This window comes from Acipenser ruthenus, chromosome 21, assembly GCF_902713425.1.
Source record: "Acipenser ruthenus chromosome 21, fAciRut3.2 maternal haplotype, whole genome shotgun sequence".
NCBI lineage: Eukaryota > Metazoa > Chordata > Actinopteri > Acipenseriformes > Acipenseridae > Acipenser > Acipenser ruthenus.
The window spans coordinates 28503669-28520693 of record NC_081209.1 but is presented as its reverse complement, the minus strand read 5'-3'; the positions used below and the strand labels follow the sequence as shown (position 1 = coordinate 28520693).

General features: G+C 44.8%; 1 protein-coding gene and 4 non-coding genes across 5 annotated transcripts; 1 reads left to right on the top strand and 4 right to left on the bottom strand.

Moving 5' to 3' along the window:
• Nucleotides 1-493: 493 nt before the first annotated feature.
• On the top strand, nucleotides 494-566 carry trnar-acg (transfer RNA arginine (anticodon ACG)). The gene has a single exon. It is a non-coding gene; the product is annotated as a tRNA-Arg (tRNA).
• A 273-nt stretch (nucleotides 567-839) lies between these two features.
• Nucleotides 840-912, bottom strand: trnar-acg (transfer RNA arginine (anticodon ACG)). Its single transcript has one exon. It is a non-coding gene; the product is annotated as a tRNA-Arg (tRNA).
• An 800-nt stretch (nucleotides 913-1712) lies between these two features.
• Nucleotides 1713-1785, bottom strand: trnar-acg (transfer RNA arginine (anticodon ACG)). Its single transcript has one exon. It is a non-coding gene; the product is annotated as a tRNA-Arg (tRNA).
• A 179-nt stretch (nucleotides 1786-1964) lies between these two features.
• On the bottom strand, nucleotides 1965-2037 carry trnar-acg (transfer RNA arginine (anticodon ACG)). Its single transcript has one exon. It is a non-coding gene; the product is annotated as a tRNA-Arg (tRNA).
• A 274-nt stretch (nucleotides 2038-2311) lies between these two features.
• On the bottom strand, nucleotides 2312-15072 carry LOC117428345 (kinesin-like protein kif7). The gene is made up of 19 exons (XM_058995442.1): nucleotides 14717-15072; nucleotides 13214-13633; nucleotides 12625-12825; nucleotides 12018-12402; nucleotides 11112-11637; nucleotides 10607-10750; nucleotides 10085-10306; nucleotides 9561-9748; nucleotides 8884-9011; nucleotides 8282-8461; nucleotides 7900-8102; nucleotides 7319-7516; nucleotides 6579-6704; nucleotides 5910-6086; nucleotides 5275-5490; nucleotides 4813-5019; nucleotides 4412-4610; nucleotides 3995-4156; nucleotides 2312-3858 (listed from the first exon to the last, which is right to left on the bottom strand). The coding sequence occupies exons 2-19, from the start codon at nucleotides 13539-13541 to the stop codon at nucleotides 3452-3454; spliced, it is 4197 nt and encodes a 1398-aa protein (XP_058851425.1). The 5' UTR covers nucleotides 13542-13633; nucleotides 14717-15072; the 3' UTR covers nucleotides 2312-3451.
• Between the last annotated feature and the right edge of the window lie 1953 nt (nucleotides 15073-17025).

Sequence of the window (17025 nt, the reverse complement as noted above, 5' to 3'; positions counted from 1 at the left end):
CAGGTTATTAAAACGAATCATATACAGCACCATGTTCTACTGCATGTTCTAACCATGCATATCAGTTAGTAACTGTACCCTGCATTGTGAGGCTGTAACAACACGGGGGATGAAGTTACTGTCACCGCCGTCTCACTCACTAAACTATCAACGCTTGAGAGCCAGATAATTTGAGCTAGATTGAACTAAAAAAATGTTTTTAATAAAGTGGCACTTCCGTGACAATCCGTGAAATGTATTTTTAAATAATTATTGTCATTCGTGAATTTCTTGAAAAAAAAAGGTAATGCCAAAAGATGCAGATTACAGATAGGGTACTAACAGAAAAAGAAGGAAGGTGGATGTAAATGTCAAAACAGCAATGAAAAAAGCAATTGGGAAATGTCGAAATAAAAAAAAAACATGTTTAAGAATAAATACATACTGATATCATGCATTTAGCTATTTATTTATTTTGGAATAAAATATCCTCCTATAAACATGACATTTCATAGGGCCAGTGGCGCAATGGATAACGCGTCTGACTACGGATCAGAAGATTCTAGGTTCGACTCCTGGCTGGCTCGTTCTTTCTCATTGATCAATGTATTTTAGGCTTTAATATTTGCTGGTAATGTCAACGTTTACGAACAAAATATTATCTAAGGAAATCAGACTAATGAACTGGTTAGCTCTCATGGGCTCCTTAAATTCTTAAAAGAATTTCCCGCACCACGTGCGCAAGTGCACGAAGTGAACTTTTTCATTCCTTAGATAAAATATGACCAAAATCTATCAAGACGTTAGATATTGCTCCAACACACTGAAGACTAAATAAAAATAACAATTAAAAAAGGAATCGAGCCAGCCAGGAGTCGAACCTAGAATCTTCTGATCCGTAGTCAGACGCGTTATCCATTGCGCCACTGGCCCCATGCACGATGCGCTGATATACCATCTAGTGAGCAGCGCTGAGGCTACAACGCGCGCTTCCATACCAGATTGGTCCTCGGTGGGGAAGGAGGGTCGCTCGCCGCCAGGTGGGGGGCAGTGGGGCATGCACGAGTTCTCGAATCTCCTCCCTCGATTTCAGTACCCTCTCCAGCCTGCTGTGCTGATCTCTACCTGCATTCCCGCTTTCTTCAGATCTGCCAACAGGGGGCAGGCTTTCTGGACTGCCCTGACATCTTCCGTCCAAGATTAACATTGAAACGAGAAGCATGAACACAAATTCATTCAGGCTGGTGTTGAACGGACTGTCGAACAGCCCATCTTGAAGGAGATACTGCCAAAAGATGCAGATTTCAAATAGGGTACCAAAAAAGAAGGAAGGTGGATGTAAATGTCAAAACAGAAATGGAAAAAGCAATTGGGAAATGTCGAAAAAAAAACAGATTCTGGTCTTATTTGATTTAAGGAATGGAAAAGTTCACTTTGTTTACCTCGTACCCAATTGCATTAGCTCCTAACTGGATACCGCGTGTGACTGCTTCTTTGAGGAAGCTGGCTTGGGGTAATGTGTGCGGCTTCTGCAAACATTGTGCTCGTTACATAGAATATAATCAGAATTTGATCATTATTGTTAGGCATAGTCACCGGCATACATGTTGAATAGTTACTGGCGTCGGAGAGATTGATATGTGATGCTATTATCTGACATTTTAAATTAAATGAAATTAATTTAATTGAAAAAAAAACGTTTTGTTTTGTGTAAGTGAGTCAGAACAAAAGAACGAGCCAGCCAGGAGTCGAACCTAGAATCTTCTGATCCGTAGTCAGACGCGTTATCCATTGCGCCACTGGCCCTATGAAATAACTCCAATGGAGTCGCAACACAAGGGGAGTTCTTGCACATTGCGGTATAAAGTTTTAACGCATTTTGATCAAATGTGATCACAATGTATCAGATCGTTTAATATTGCCCGAACATACTGAAGCCTAGATCCAACATTTATTTATTTATTTATTTTTTTTTAAAAAAGAACCGAGCCAGCCAGGAGTCGAACCTGGAATCTTCTGATCCGTAGTCAGACGCGTTATCCATTGCGCCACTGGCCCCGTGCATGCTATGCTGATATACCATGTAGTGAGCAGCGCTGAGGCTACAACGCGCTTCAGGACAGGCTCAGTGGAATGTGTGCACTTGTGCACGTGGTGTGGGGAATTCTTTGAAGAATTTATGGAGCCCACTAGTGCTAAACATTTCATTCGTCTGCTTTCCCTAGGTAACATCTTTCATAATGCTTTCCTTAGATCACACCCTTTATAATGGGTCCAGTGAAATCTGTGCAATACAAAAAGAAATAATAAAAAAAAAACACACGTTTTATTTTAACTATAAAAGTTTTAATAAAGAAGTGATAAAATACAGATATACAAAACGAGTGTAAAAAAAGAGATTGGATCATATTTACATGTTCAATATATCTATACAACATTAATACCTTGGTAGTGTCAGACTTGTTTAGTGTGTGTTTGATCTGGAGAGGCAGTGGGGTGAATACTGGGAGTACTGGGAGACTGAAGGCACTGGTGCAGCTTCCTGGCTGACGATACAGAGAAAAGACCTTGGTGGCTCAAAAGTGGTGTGCTGAATGGGCTTGATACTATTAGAGTAACAGACTGCCATGTACATGCTTTTACAATCTGAAACAAAACATCTGGTCAAATTAGAAACAAATACTCATTTAAAAAAACAAAATGAATAATAATAATAATAATGTAAGCCTGTGCTCATGGAGTGGGTTTAGTTAATAGTTCCTACAAGTGCTAGTAAACAGCATAACTAACAGAGGCTTAATAAAGAAGCTGTAAAAAAGGGGGCAGACTCACTCAAACTCTTTCTGCTTATCGTGTGCTGTAAAACACTGTCAATCTAATCACTGAAGTCGTTTGCTTATATTTCATGGTTGTTAAGTCGGACAGACCTATAACAAGATCATAAGAGAAGCATTCATTCCCACATTAAATCAAAGCAACTTTTTATTTAAAACCAGGGGTTGCAGGTTAAATCCGGGCGGCTCTCCTGTAAGAATAAAGCAGAACATTTCCACTGGACTGCGGCACTTTGATTTTACTTTCCTTACAGCAGGATTCTCTTGTATTTTATGGAATCTTTCATGCATTTTCCAGTAGCACTGCTGACCATGTTGTGTTTATACACTAGGGGGCACTGCAGCATCACACTCGGAGATATCTCACTGGCAGCTGTGTTGTGCTTTAATAGACCCACCAGCTTTTCTTGTCATTCAGCAAACTTCTTACAAAAACCGCAGGGGGTGTATCTACACCAATTCTTACTAAGATCTAAGCAAGAGGTACCGATATACAAAAAAAAAAAAAAAAATCAATATTAGAAACTAAAACCTGGGTGTACAAAAAATAAAATAATCATTTCAAGCCAGGTCATACATTTTATGAAATCCTAAGACCATCTTAAAACACGCTGCCCTGTAAGAATGGCAGCTCCTCTTTATAATGGGTTTCTGCGCACATCGATGATCCCGCAGTTGGAGAGCAGCAGGCTGGCGCTGAGGCTGGACCTGCGGGATTCACGGCGAGGTTTGGCGTGTGGCAGTGGTGGGGTGCCGCTCCACTGTGCCAGCGCCATGCCTGGGTGCAGAACTCTGTTCCCAGGGGGCTCCGAGGTCATTTGCTGCCGCAGCTCCTCCATACCTGATTGGTTCTCAGTGGGGAGGGAGGATCGCCGCCAGGTGGGGGGCAGTGGGGCATGCACGAGTTCTCGAATCTCCTCCCTTGATTTAATTACCCTCTCCAGCCTGCTGTGCTGATCTCTACCTGCATTCCCGCTTTCTTCAGTTCTGCCAACAGGGGGCAGCCTTTCTGAACTGCCCTGAGATATTCCGTTCAAGTTTAACACTGAAATGAGAAGCATGAACACAAATTCATTCAGGCTGGTGTTGAACGGACTCTTGAGATACTGCCAAAAGATGCAGATTACAAATGGAGTTAAAAAAAAAAAAAAGGAGAGAGATGAACTGAAAGCAGCCCTTACTTTTGCCTTGGTCCCCTGGTTGGCTGGCGTGCCCGTACACCTCCCTCAGTTTATTGGCGAGTTCCTGATTGGCCCACTTGAAGTGGCTCAGCTCCTTTCCCAGGTTGTGGATCCAGCTCTCATACTGCCTCTGACTCCCCGCCAGCCCTTCATCCATTTGCTCTGCAGAGAAAACCAGGAGCGAGAGTCAGCCTCCCTGACTAGCACTGCAGCTTCACTGCCATGTCATCAGGATGCGCGTCAAAAAACACAGAAAATCTGTTAACTTTCCATAGCAACAAAAGGAAGGAATCATCCTGCGAATAGCCATACATACAACATATACTGTTCCCTCGTCGCTGGAGCTTAGTGTCTAACTAAGAAAACTCCAGCTGCAGAAGCAGCATGCAGCAGCCGTGTTCCAGTGTGTGCCCCCACCTCGGCACTGCTGCAGCAGCAGCTGCACATTCCTCTCGTGCTCTTTCTGCTGCTGGGTGAGCCTCCTGTCAGTGTCCAGCTGCTGTTTCTCCAGCGCTGCCTCCAGCCACAGGATGAGCTGCTGCTGCTCCTCACAGCGCATCTCCAGCTCCGCCAGCACCATCTGCAGCTTGCGCTCCTCCTCTCGCAGACACACCACCTGGACAGACACACAGACGGGATGCCCAGCGCTTCACTGATTAACACGGACACACTCACAGCAAGAAGACAACCAATATAATACAAATCCAGATGAAAGCAGCTGATGGCAAGTCACATTGGTTTAGCACAAATATTTAGTCATAGAGCCACGCTTAAGTGATCTATTCCCAGTAAACAGAACGTGTGTGGTGGGTCCTGACCTTATCGAAGTATTTACAGAGCAGGGCGCGGGTCTCGGAGGCAGACAGGTTGCTGAGTTTGGCCATCAGGTTCATCTCCCACTGGGACAGCATGCTGGCGGAGGCTCGGAGCACGCGCTGCCGCTGGCTGATGGCTTCGTTCTTGTACTCGATGGCAGCGTCCAGAGCCTCGATCGCCTCGTCCAGCTGGAACAGGGTCCGCTCCTCCTGCAGGGGGACAGGGCAGGACGAGCTTAGCCTCAGGAGAGGGGGGGGTGGTGAAGGTCACCTTTATCCAATGGTGAGAAAGACAGGGCGGGGCTTGTATGAAATGAAAGTTGACAGAAGCCCATTAGGGTTAGGTATGTTATAGGGTGCTGGAAGCCGATTTTCACCCTAGTAAGGTCACAGAGGCTCTTTTCTTTGAAGTTTCTTTTTACCCCCATTAATAAACGCAGTCTGACAGGTGGATTATTAGTTTACCTCGGGGGAGAGCAGGCTGCCCTGGCGCAGCTTGTCGTCCAGCTCGGCACGCTGCTTGAGGAGCTGGTCCTTCTCGATGCGCAGGTTGGAGATCTCCTGGCGGATCTGCTGGGAGTCCTGAGCACTGCTGCTGCGGAGCTGACCGCTCCTCTCGGAGAGCTCGCGCTCCAGGGACTCGATCCGGCTCGACAGGAGCCCCATGTCCTTACTGAGGGCCTGCAAGGAGACACATGGGGGACAGACACGTCACTTACAGACATGCACACACCTTACCTATGCTAAAAAAAAAAAAAAGTACCCATGGGACTTCATTCATTCTACTGTCCACTCCTTGTGACACACAGACATACTGACTCATCTGCAGTACCCATTACGTCACACAGAGGGCATCATATAGACACCCGTTATTATTATGTATCATGACTTACATTACAGTCTTATTCTTTAAGGTAAAACTTATAAGCCTACATGTCTGTCTACATAACTGCTATGCTCTGAGTGTTTAGATGACATGGTTAAGCATGTTTTGTAGGAATCTACTTTTCTGATGCCCTCACATTGAAGGATCTCAGAATCCCCACCCCCCCTCTAAAGGAGAGACGAGCACGCCCCCACAGTGAGTGGTGTGAGCTCACCTGACTGGAGCGCAGCCTCTTGTTCTCCAGCCCGCTCTTCTCCTGCAGCAGGGCCTCTTTCTTGGCCAGGATGTCCTCTCGTCTGGTCAGCTCCCCCTCCAGCTCATCCAGACCTCTCCGCTGCTCCAGGACGCGCTCCATCTCCCCGTCAAGCCAGCGCTTCTGATCCTCAATCTTCTGCAAAGACACAGCGAAGCGCGCATATCAGGAAAACAGCAGGAGGGAAGGCAAAGAGCGAGACCACGGAAAAAATAACAATGCATCACAGCAACAGCCACAGTCAGAAATCAAGTGCAGTACAACCCTGTCTACAAGACCAACCGGGTCAGAACGCTTTCCATACTACACAATCAGATACCAAAGAATGAGATCTGGTGCAAGACAAACTGTAAAGGCACGTCAACGAACAATAAAAAAACTGAACACGTGTGCTGCTGTACAGTTTGGTAAAACTAGATTTTACAAATCTCGGATGACCCCTACAGTTGTTATAAATTGCATTGGTTTATAATAAGGAGTGACTATGGTCGATTACAAATCCACACAGACCCCCCCAGACTTATAAAATGTGTTCACTGCACTTAGGAGGAATATGTGATTTCTAAGAGAACAAAGGCTCCGATACTGCAATGTTCGGAGAGGTTGGAAATGTTTGTCCTTCTCGGTTACCTGCTGCTCCTCCAGAGAGATGACAGAGCCGTTGCTCCCGCTGCGTCTCTGTCGCTGGAAGGCAGCAATCTCCTCCGTCTTGATCCTCAGGATCTTCTGCTGCTGCTCGTTCTTTATCTCCAGCTCCTAAAGACAGACAGACAGACAGAAAAAGAAAAGGACAGAGGAGTATTAGAAAGGAAACCAATAACCAAAAAAAAAAGAGATTTAAACCCAGCTGTGACTGTTAAACAGAGCTTTACATTAGACCAGTCTTCATTAATGTCTTTTGCATTGTATTATTTTGTTATATCTGGTCTGATTTTAAAACTAAGCTTCCTCAGTAATGCTGTATACCCTAGTGTGTTTCAAACGCTGTGGAAGGACATTCTTGTGCTTTGTGAAGAATGACAGCCAGGATACCCATGGCTCAAAGAATATAATTAAAACTCACTGTTATCCCCGATGGTCAAGTCACTTGATAATCACTATAAATGAGCACCCAGCTATAAGGCTGTCTTTGTTACAGGTTTCAGTGGCTCACCATTGGTGGTCTCAGTGGTTCACCATCTATCAATATTAATAAAATACTGACCCCATTAAGCTATACTCAATGATGAAATACCGCCATCCAAACAAGGCTGACCATGTTTCTCAGACAGCAGTAAAATAACTAGCAGTCCACGAAGCCTAGACTTACACAGGGAACCCTGAAGCCCTCCTGCTATGAATCAGGGGAAATGTAGGAGTGCAGTGGCTACCTTGACCCGATGCTTGCCCCTCTGCATCTCGCTCTCCAGCCTGCGCTTCTGCTCGCTCTCCTCTCGGAGCCTGCGCTGGAGCAGGTCCTGCTGCTGGCGCATGCTCCGCACGTTCCTCTCAAGCTCCAGCACCCGGCGCTCGCTCTGCGTCGAGAGGGAGGCCAGCCGCGCCGTGTCCCGCTGCTTCTGCTTCAGCACCTGCGAGACACACACAGGAGCAGCCAGCGTCTTTGAGCAGGAACGATCACTTCCCACAGCCCCTGCCCTGCATGCTGGGGTGGGTTAGAAAAATGAAAACCCCCTAGAACGGAACGGGGAAGTACATCTACTTATATATGACGGACCCTTCAGCCATGCTTCAAAAGAGGCACATCACCACACTGGTAACATTTCTGCAGGGTCATTCTGTAAAGTCATTTCCAGAGACACCCTTTAAAAGTAAAGCATCAATTTTGTTGGGTTTTCAAACAAACCGATGTAAGATAGCCCATTGCTAGGTTGTTACTGGAAGATTGTACCCACCACTGTGGCTGTTAAGGAGTTCACAGTTTGTAAACTCCGTTCTGAAAAGGGACACCGACCTGGACTTTACTCTGCGCGGCTGCAATTTTTTTGCGGTACTCCTGTGCCTTGGACCTGTCGGACGGATCTCTGGGCTCCCTGACCTCCAGGTCCTGCAGCTGTCTCTGGGCTTCGTTCAGCTCTGCCCTTGCCTGCTCAGCCTCTGCTTCCAGCTCCGAGATCTTCCGGCTGTACTGCTTATTCATAGCCTGGGCATCCTTCCCTGCAAGGACAAGAGTTTCATGTTGATGGTGGGGGGGGGGAGCTCTGGACACTGATGGCATGTTTGGGCGTGTGTGTATGTGCTATCATCCTGAAGTGTGTGTGTGTGTGTGTGTGTGTGTGTGTGTGTGTGTGTGTGTGTGTGTGTGTGTGTTCATCCTGATAGAAATATATTCCTACCTGTTTTAATCAGCTCCTTGATGAGCTCCTCCTTCATGCGGATGTTGATGGCCAGCTCTCGGATCTTCTGCTGTGCCTGCAGGAGCCCCCAGTTCGAGTCCTGCTCGCCAGGGCCAGGAGGCAGCGGGGTGCCGCCCCCCAGAGCATCCCGCAGTGCAGTGGCTCGAACCCTGCAAGGGGCTACAGGGGGGCATGATCACAACCAATCAGACATCATTAACAACGACAAAACACTCAAAGGTGGTAAAATTACACCAAGTCAGATTTACAGAATCAATTGAAATCAATTGAAAAGTTTGTCTACAAGCTTATTTTCACACACCAATTACAAACAGATACATTGCCATATAAATAAAGAAAAAAAATACAAACATTTAAAATCAGATTTCCAGACTGCCAGCTTCCCCAGACTGCCTCTTTTCTGGACGTGGAGGGTGTAAAGCTATACATTTGAAGTATATCCCTATTAATAGCTTGCATTTTCCTGAGACAAAACCTGCAACCAATCATGTTCTATTTTCCTTGCATCAGAAGGACCATACCTAACGAATATTCTAAACACTAAGCCAATAGCAATGACAGCAATAAGTTTGCTCACTCACACTTGAGGCGTTCGCTGTGCAGAGGGGGGGAGTTTCTGTTCTCAAGTAGCTGGGAGACACCTCCCCTCACTTTGCCACCTGGATCCACTGTAGGCAGCTCCCTCTTCATCCAGGTCAGGCTTGGGGTCCTGCAAGAAATTATTCACTTACACTGTTGATCATTGGTCCTCGTTTCACAGACTGATGAACAGATGGCTTCATATATGCTCAGGTACATCCAGAGAAGGTTTCATCATAATTGAATAAGCACTTCTCCATTGAAGTATGTAAAAACGTAGTATTATGGATGGAGAGATAGACAGATTCGCTTTTTTGCTTTAATGGCAGACTTACTCTTTAAAACCTCCATGCCACAGTAAAAAGGCGTTGCTCCTTAACAATGTTATTCTTTGAGCTTTGTTTGCTCTGACCTTGGCAGCTGCAGCCTGCACTGTCACAGCTTGATGACAGAAACATTTTCCTAAACCTGAAATCCATCAACATTTAGAGTCATGCCAGTGCCAAGCAATGCACCTGCCTAGCTCCGGTGTTTCCTCGAGACAGAATATTGACTTGAGGAGTTCTACTTAAAAAAAACATTGAATTAGCCAATCTTGTCAGTTACGAGTGATGTATTCTTGATAAGAAAAACGTCCTTGAATAGAAATGAAATGCACAGCGCCATTGCTATTCCCTACCTCCATTTTCCCCTTATTTTCTTTTCCTCCTCTAAGTTCTCTTCCGTTCTTTTACTCCGAGTGTCCGAATCGTCACTGAACCCCCGCTGCCCCTCCCAGTCCTCCTGCCTGCGGGACACACACTGATTCGGGCTCCGCAGTCCAGCCAGCGGGTTATCCAGGGAGCACGGAGATCCTGACTGTGAAATCTCAACAGGGCAGGAAACACAGATTCATTCCATGGAACAAGAGGAGCTAGAACACTGTCCTAAACTGTTTCAAAACACTGCTATCATTATGTGTACGCCTATTATTGACTGCCTAATTTGTTTTACTTGGTATACTCTTTCCTCTGGACAGTCACACTGCTTGGTAGAAACAGAAATAAAAAGGGTTTTCTTTTACTTACAGGACACCTCAAATCCTAATACGAGTTGACAAAGTACAGGGACTTCAAAAATGAGTAACAGTCCCCTTGTCATGTTGGTGCTGTGCAAGGACCTGTGATACATTTTACAAAGTACCATTTCATGTCCAAAACGTACCTTTTTGGAATGGATTCTTCCACTGTCACCATTGGCTAAGAGGCTGGAATGCACCATGTTGAAGTTGCATGGGCGTGTGGGATCCACGGGAGCAGTGTGAGGTCTCTGTTTCACATCCTCTAGATGTACCCTCTCCAGTAACTCAGACACAGTGCGGCTCGGCATAGCCACACGGCTCTCCATCTCAGCAAGAAGATCTTGCTGATCCTGAAGTCTGTCACTCTGAATAAACACACCACATGTTTGTTACATTTTCTATTGAAAAAAAAGTTTAACATGGTCATTATTTTAGGGGAGCTGGCAGTGCTTACATAAATTGATAGAGAACTCAAACAAGCAGTTACACTTATGCTGGGTAAACTGCATTATGGTTTGCTTCGTAAATCAGACCATAGCAAATATTTTTCAATGGGGAAGTATTAGCCTATAATACTTATGGCAAATGCATAGTCTGTAAAGTGGAATATTTTCAATGACAGAAGTGTGGTTCACTGCTGATGGGGTATTAGAAGGTCCAGATACCTGCTGTTTGTACTGCTCCATGGCATCCTCAAGAGCAGCCAGGAAATCAGAGTTCTCCTCCTCCAGCCTCTGTACCCTAGCCTGCAGCTGAGCAATGTACTCCTCCCTGTCCGTCTCCCACTCCTTACCTCCCTGGTCAGGGCCCTGCAACCAATCAATCAATCAATCAATCAATCAAACACCAGGACCCTGCTCCTGATTGTTTCTTAAGAAACAGATTTATTGTAATTTTCTTTTAATTGTGTTTTCTACACACGTCTCCTCAGGGCTGCTGAAGACACCCTTCCTGATAAAAAAAAAGGTCAATTGGCATTGAAAGAACATGATTGAAAAGCTACTTCCTTGACTTTTTCTTATTTAGCGGTGTAGTGCGATTTAGGCAGACCTCGCAAAACATCCTGGGATGCCTGTACATGAAGTACTGCATGAATTAAGTAGACGTGGGATGGTATTTTACTTATATTTTTACTTACATATCCAAACAAACAGGGAGTGTATAACCTACCTGATATCGCGCTGCTTCCCTTCCCTTCTTCAGGGCTGCTGTAGTCTCCTCTGCAGACGTGCTCTCAATGCCGCTGTCCAGTCCAGAGGCTGTGGTCAGCTCACTGCGCTCCTCTTCCACAGAACACTGCCACTCCTTCACCCTAAACACCTGCCCCGGGTTCAGGGTTCCCTCTGCCTGCAGCTCCATGAACAGCCTGTACGCAGTGTCCGTGCACGTCCTGTAGTGGGCGCTCTCCGCCCGCAGCTTGCCCAGGGGGTTCTTGTCATGCTCCAGGCGGGCGATGATCCTGGTTTCAGAGCGTTGGCGGTTCTCCAGGGCACGCCGAAGGGCCTTGACCTGCAGCTCTAGTCCCTCTGTGCGGTCCGGTTCACCCCGGCAGTTCACCGTGGCTCTGTTCTGGATGTTCTGGGCCCGCTTTGCGTAGTTCAGGGAGTTGAGGCTCTCGTCGAAATCAGAGGAAGAAGGACTGATGCAGGCGATCATCAGGGTTTTAGCATTGCCCCCCAGCGAGTCCTTTAAGATCCTGCCAGGGAAAGAAAAGGGAAATAAAGATCTCTTTTGAGATCAAGGCAGTAATTACATTCAAACTATAATCCAGTCTCATTACTCGCATTTTTTAAGGATCATGATTCATAAGAAAGCTGATAAACAGATCTCATTTTCACGTGCAATTTTCTAGGCTTTCAAAGATACTCATGGTAATTGTGGAATGTAACGCTCAAGGGCATTCATAACTGGCCCATCCTTCAAACTAATCATTTCAGGTTTTGCAAGGGTTTTAAAAAATGTAAAGTTATATTACATAAAACTGCACTTAGTTTTGTCAGTACAATACAATGTTTCCCAGACTGGATTGCCTAAACTACAGTGCAAGGGGATAAAAGAGCTGTAGCCTAGCAGTACCTGGTAATCTTGGAGTCCCGGTAGGGGATGTGTGTGCCCTTTCTCTTAGGGTCTCCTAGTGCCCCAATAACATTCCCCAGTGCTAGCAGCCCGCTGTTGATCTGGATGCTCTCCTTCAACCTCTCTCCTGTGTTCCCTGTTTTCAGGATGCGCTCCGAGCCGGCCAGGTCCACAAAGTGAAACTTGGAGGTGAGGATGTGTGGTGTGCTGTGCCCTGCCCTCGAGCCCTGCCGCTGCTCCATGGCCACGGTGAAGATGGTGTGCGAGCGGCTGGACTGCGGGTTCATCTGGGTGGCTCCTGTGTGCCTGGCAGTGTTCCCTGTCTCCAGGAGACTCAGCACCTCATCTAGCCCCTCCACCTCACACTCCTTCACTCCGCATAGCACTGCAAACGCAATCACACAATCACACGGTGCAATAAAGAGGGAACGACGTCAGCATTAATGATCTCACCTGGGCAAAATTACATTAATAATGATCAAAGAAAGGGCATTACAACTACTACGATGACATTTTGTCACGAGATGATTTTATCAAACACTGACAACATGGGTTACTCCATTCCACCTGACCCTCTCTTAATTATCTCCTGCATGGAGATACGCACCAATGTTGCCCTTGTCATCCTCACGGATGTGGATGTCTTTGCTGGCTGTCTCCACCTCCAGCAGGTCCCGGAAGTCCTCCTTGTACACCTCCAGGTAGGAGACCCGCACAGAGAAGTCACTTAGGTCATTCTCATCCAGCAGCTTAAAGATCTCAGCCACGGCTCGGGGGATGATGCCCTGCTCCTCATCGCTGACCGAGGCTGAAACAAACATACATTCAGCCATCCCAGCCTCACACCTGACCTCAGTACTTTCAAAAAACATCAGTTGTACCTCAAGACGTGGTCTTGCACTCTCCTCTCGCTCAGTCCCACTCAGCTATAAAGGCATAAACTGGACCCTACCAGAAAGGAGTTTTTACATCGCTGATAAGTCATTCTACAGACTTTTTTTTTATTTTTTAAAAACATTGTTACCATGCCTAGAGTAATGTTTAAGATTTATTCTTTGAACAGTTTACAGCATTGTCACTAGGAGGCACTATCAAGTCTAATGAGGCAAAGACAGTGTTACTCAATATGTGTACACAAAAAAAGGTTCTGAGTAACAAAAAAACCTCACTGCTAAAATCAGTGACAAGTAACTCACATATATTGGCCTCCCCGATGGTGTAGGTCTTGCCGGAGCCCGTCTGCCCGTAAGCAAAGATGGTGGCGTTAAAGCCCTGGAAGAAAGCCTCGACGAGGGGCTGGACACAGGTGTTAGAAACCTCCTCCTGATCGCTGGACTCCTCGAAGACAAAGTCAAACTGGAAGTGGCGATCGTGGCCCAGCGTGACGCGCCTCTCCACGGAGTCGGCAGTGATGCAGCTCTCATGGCTGTGCAGGAGCTCCTTGGGCAGCAGGGGGCGCACTCTGATGGCCACCCGCACCGAAGTCTCCTCGGTTTTGGCCTGGGCCGGCACTTTGGGAGCCATGCCGCTGCCAATCAACAGCCACTGGTGCTGCTGTCTGCCAGGGCCGCCACTGAACCCATCTTAGGGTTCCCAGAGAGGGAGAGTTTCTGACACTGAAAAAATAAAATATCAAAATCAAAAGACATTAAGAATAATAGCTATCTAACAGGGCAATAAATACATTCTTAACAATAACAAAGATACTGTTCCCCAAGCATGTTTCAAACCAAAATGGCTTACTTTTCTGATGGTTAAAATTTGAAAGCTAGGTAGCTGTTGATGGCTTTGCTGTCTGTATAACAAAGGCATGCTTAACCCTTTAAGGTACAAGGGACATATGTGTCCCACAAATAAAAGTATCCTGACTCTCTTATTTTTGCAACGAGCTTCACGAAACACAGTTTTAATTTTACTGGCAGGTTGGATCTGGTCATCCAGATTGTTAGATTTCTCCTCGTGATTCTTGAGTCACTCTAAAATGTATTTTAAGAAGAAACCGTTTGAACAACAGCTCAATTCCTTGTGTACCTTAGGGGATTACCATGTTTAGCTTTATTATCCTCAATTAGGCGTGTATAAATCACGATTTTGCAACTGCAGTTTCTCGGTTTTGATTTAGCAGATGGTACCAGACTGTGGTTTAGTTCAACAGAGACACAGGAAACTAGAAGGTGCAAGCTATAAAAACAATCTCACATTTACAACCCTAGTTTTGAAACATATTTATATTAACTGAACCATAAATCCCTTATGGATGTCAGTGTAAGGAACAGAGTAAGTAGAAAATAGGTCCTCTTTTTCCAAGCATGGACACTTAACCATGTTAAAATCTCTCCAACCCACCCCCCCCCCCCCCCCTTTTTATTTTTTATTTTTTATTTTTTATTTATTTTTTTACATTTTTGTATAGTTTTAAACTAATTGTAATCTATTGTTTACACACATTTTACTTTAGAACAAAGAAATATTAATTAAATATAAATCTGGGTTTTGCACGAACCATAACTTCGCTAATTATGATATTCCTACTAGACCGCATAATTCAAATTATTAATAATTACCAATATGCACGGAGACTCCCATGTTTACTGTATCCCTTTCAACCGCTATTCAAACAAAAGTGTCATAAAGTTTTACACAACTAACGCGTCACGCAAACAGTACGGAGAACCGAGATCATCTATCCCGTAACTCACCTGTCCCGGTTTTACAAACGGGATAATATGCGGAGTAAACTCCAACACTCGGCATAGAGTCCAATATTTTTAAATTCAAAAACTTTTTCAAAGTTCAGTTTTTTCTTTCTGCAGCTTTTCAGCGCGACAGCTCCTTGCGCAGACACAAGACCCTGCTGTGCTGAAGCTGGAGGTGGCGCACGAGAATGGCGTCATGGAGTAAGCTCGGTTGGTACTCCCCACATTGTCGGATTCTGTTAAGGTTTTTTTCGTGTGTGTTTTTAATGAATTTGCAAAATAACATATGTAAGTATAAAAGGACATGTCTTTGCATCCATACTGCCCCACCACGTTCTGCTACGCGGTATATCTATCTTATCTTTCATTTATAATATTGATTCGCCTAAATACATCTTATGTTAACATGTTCAATAATCATATTTGCTGAGCTGTTCATCGTAGCCTATTTCAAAACAGCACGACACTTGCACGTGTTTTATTTTATTTCAATTAGTATCTGCAAAAATAGAACTGGCACAATTCAGAGCGTGTTAAAAGAATGCACCTGATGTTCGTACACATTTGATGTAATCTAAGGAGTGTCCTGGTTCACAAAGTTACTGATGTAAATCGTTTATATTGGTCATGTTCAGTATACAGCAATAACGCCCTTTGAAAACAAAAACATTGGGGAAAAAATCAATAATCTTTATTAACATTGTTATCGTTGATCTTTGTCAATGACTGCAGGCAACGCCCCATTCATCCGTAAAGTTCCAAATGCATTCAATGACTGAAGTAAGAATTTGCTGTGTTAGGTTTTTATTAAGTGTCCACTAGGTGGCACGTGGAGCATCATGGGTACGCAGCGTAAAGGAATATCCCCTAGAAAGTGTCCTGAGGGCATCAGATGATTCGAGGGCATTTGCCTTTTACTCCCACCTTTCACTTCTAGAGCTCGGCAACTCTACGAAATCAAGCCATCCTGTCCCTAACCCAACCCCAACCCTAACCTTAATCAACCCCTGCCCTAAAACCTAACCTCAAACCCAATACATAACCCTAAACCTAACCATTAATAATCATCTGATGCCCTCAGGGCACTTTCTAGGGGATATTCCTGTGTGCTGCTCATGAGTACACTGTGAAACCTTATCATAAACCTGAGAACATGATTGTGAAGCCTTATCATAAACCTGAGAACATGATTGTGAAGCCTTATCATAAACCTGAGAACATGATTGTGAAGCCTTATCATAAACCTGCCGATAAAGTAGACAAAAGCCACCTTGTGGCATCTACAGAAAGATTTGAATGCCAAACAAATGATGCTCTCTTGGGTTCGCTAAACAGCAGCAGTATGAAACACTCTTAAACTCATAAACTGTTCAGTGAACATTCTCTCAGCTGGCAGTCTGTAGAGCAGTAATTGTCATGAAAACGATGGATATGTTTGAGCACTAAAGCCAAGCACTGAGCTAACACCACCCCAGACTTGGGTATCTCAGTGCAGGAGTTAGCACTCATCCTGGCTGGGGGACAGAATGGGAGGCCCCTAAGGAAGGCCAGCTGGGTTGGTGTCACTGCCACACAGCAGCAGCCGGTTTGTGGGTAGCTGCGAGAAACGCTTCCTTCAGATGCTAGTCTTTAACCGTGGTCCTTTTATTAAAGACGTCATTTTAAAGGGTTGTTAATCTTTGTTACATTCTGAGATATATTACCCAATACTGCTGCAAGGGAAGGCTTTAAAATGAACACTATATTATTATTATTGTTATTATTTATTTATTTATTTATTTATTTATTTATTTCTTAGCAGACGCCCTTATCCAGGAAGACTTACAATTGTTACAAAATATAAGTATCGCATTATAAAATATCACAGTACAAGTTATCACATTATATAGGTTTTGAAGGTTCAAACAACTGCTTCCTCATTCACTTCCTGTGCTGAAGGTCACCCCAATGATAGAGGGACAAGTGGACATTTAGTCAGTACTAATAAGACGTACAGATTTTAAAGTGTTTGTTACCCAAAATGACTTGGAATTTCAACAGGGTTGTATTTATTTTATTTATTTCAGCTCTTACCCTGCTTGCCCATTCTAAAAATCGGAGAAGTAAAAAGTATTTCTTAAAACAGGTCATGTGATATTTTAATAGTGACAGACTCTGTAAGTACTGGAAGCACAAGGAAACTGGCTTGCCTTGCAATAGGACAGTGGGTTTGTTAACAAAAATACCAGAAGCAAACCTCCACTCTCATCTTCACAAGATATACCTTGAGAGGAGATTGTCAGCGAATCTATCGAGCTCCAGTACGGCAGGTA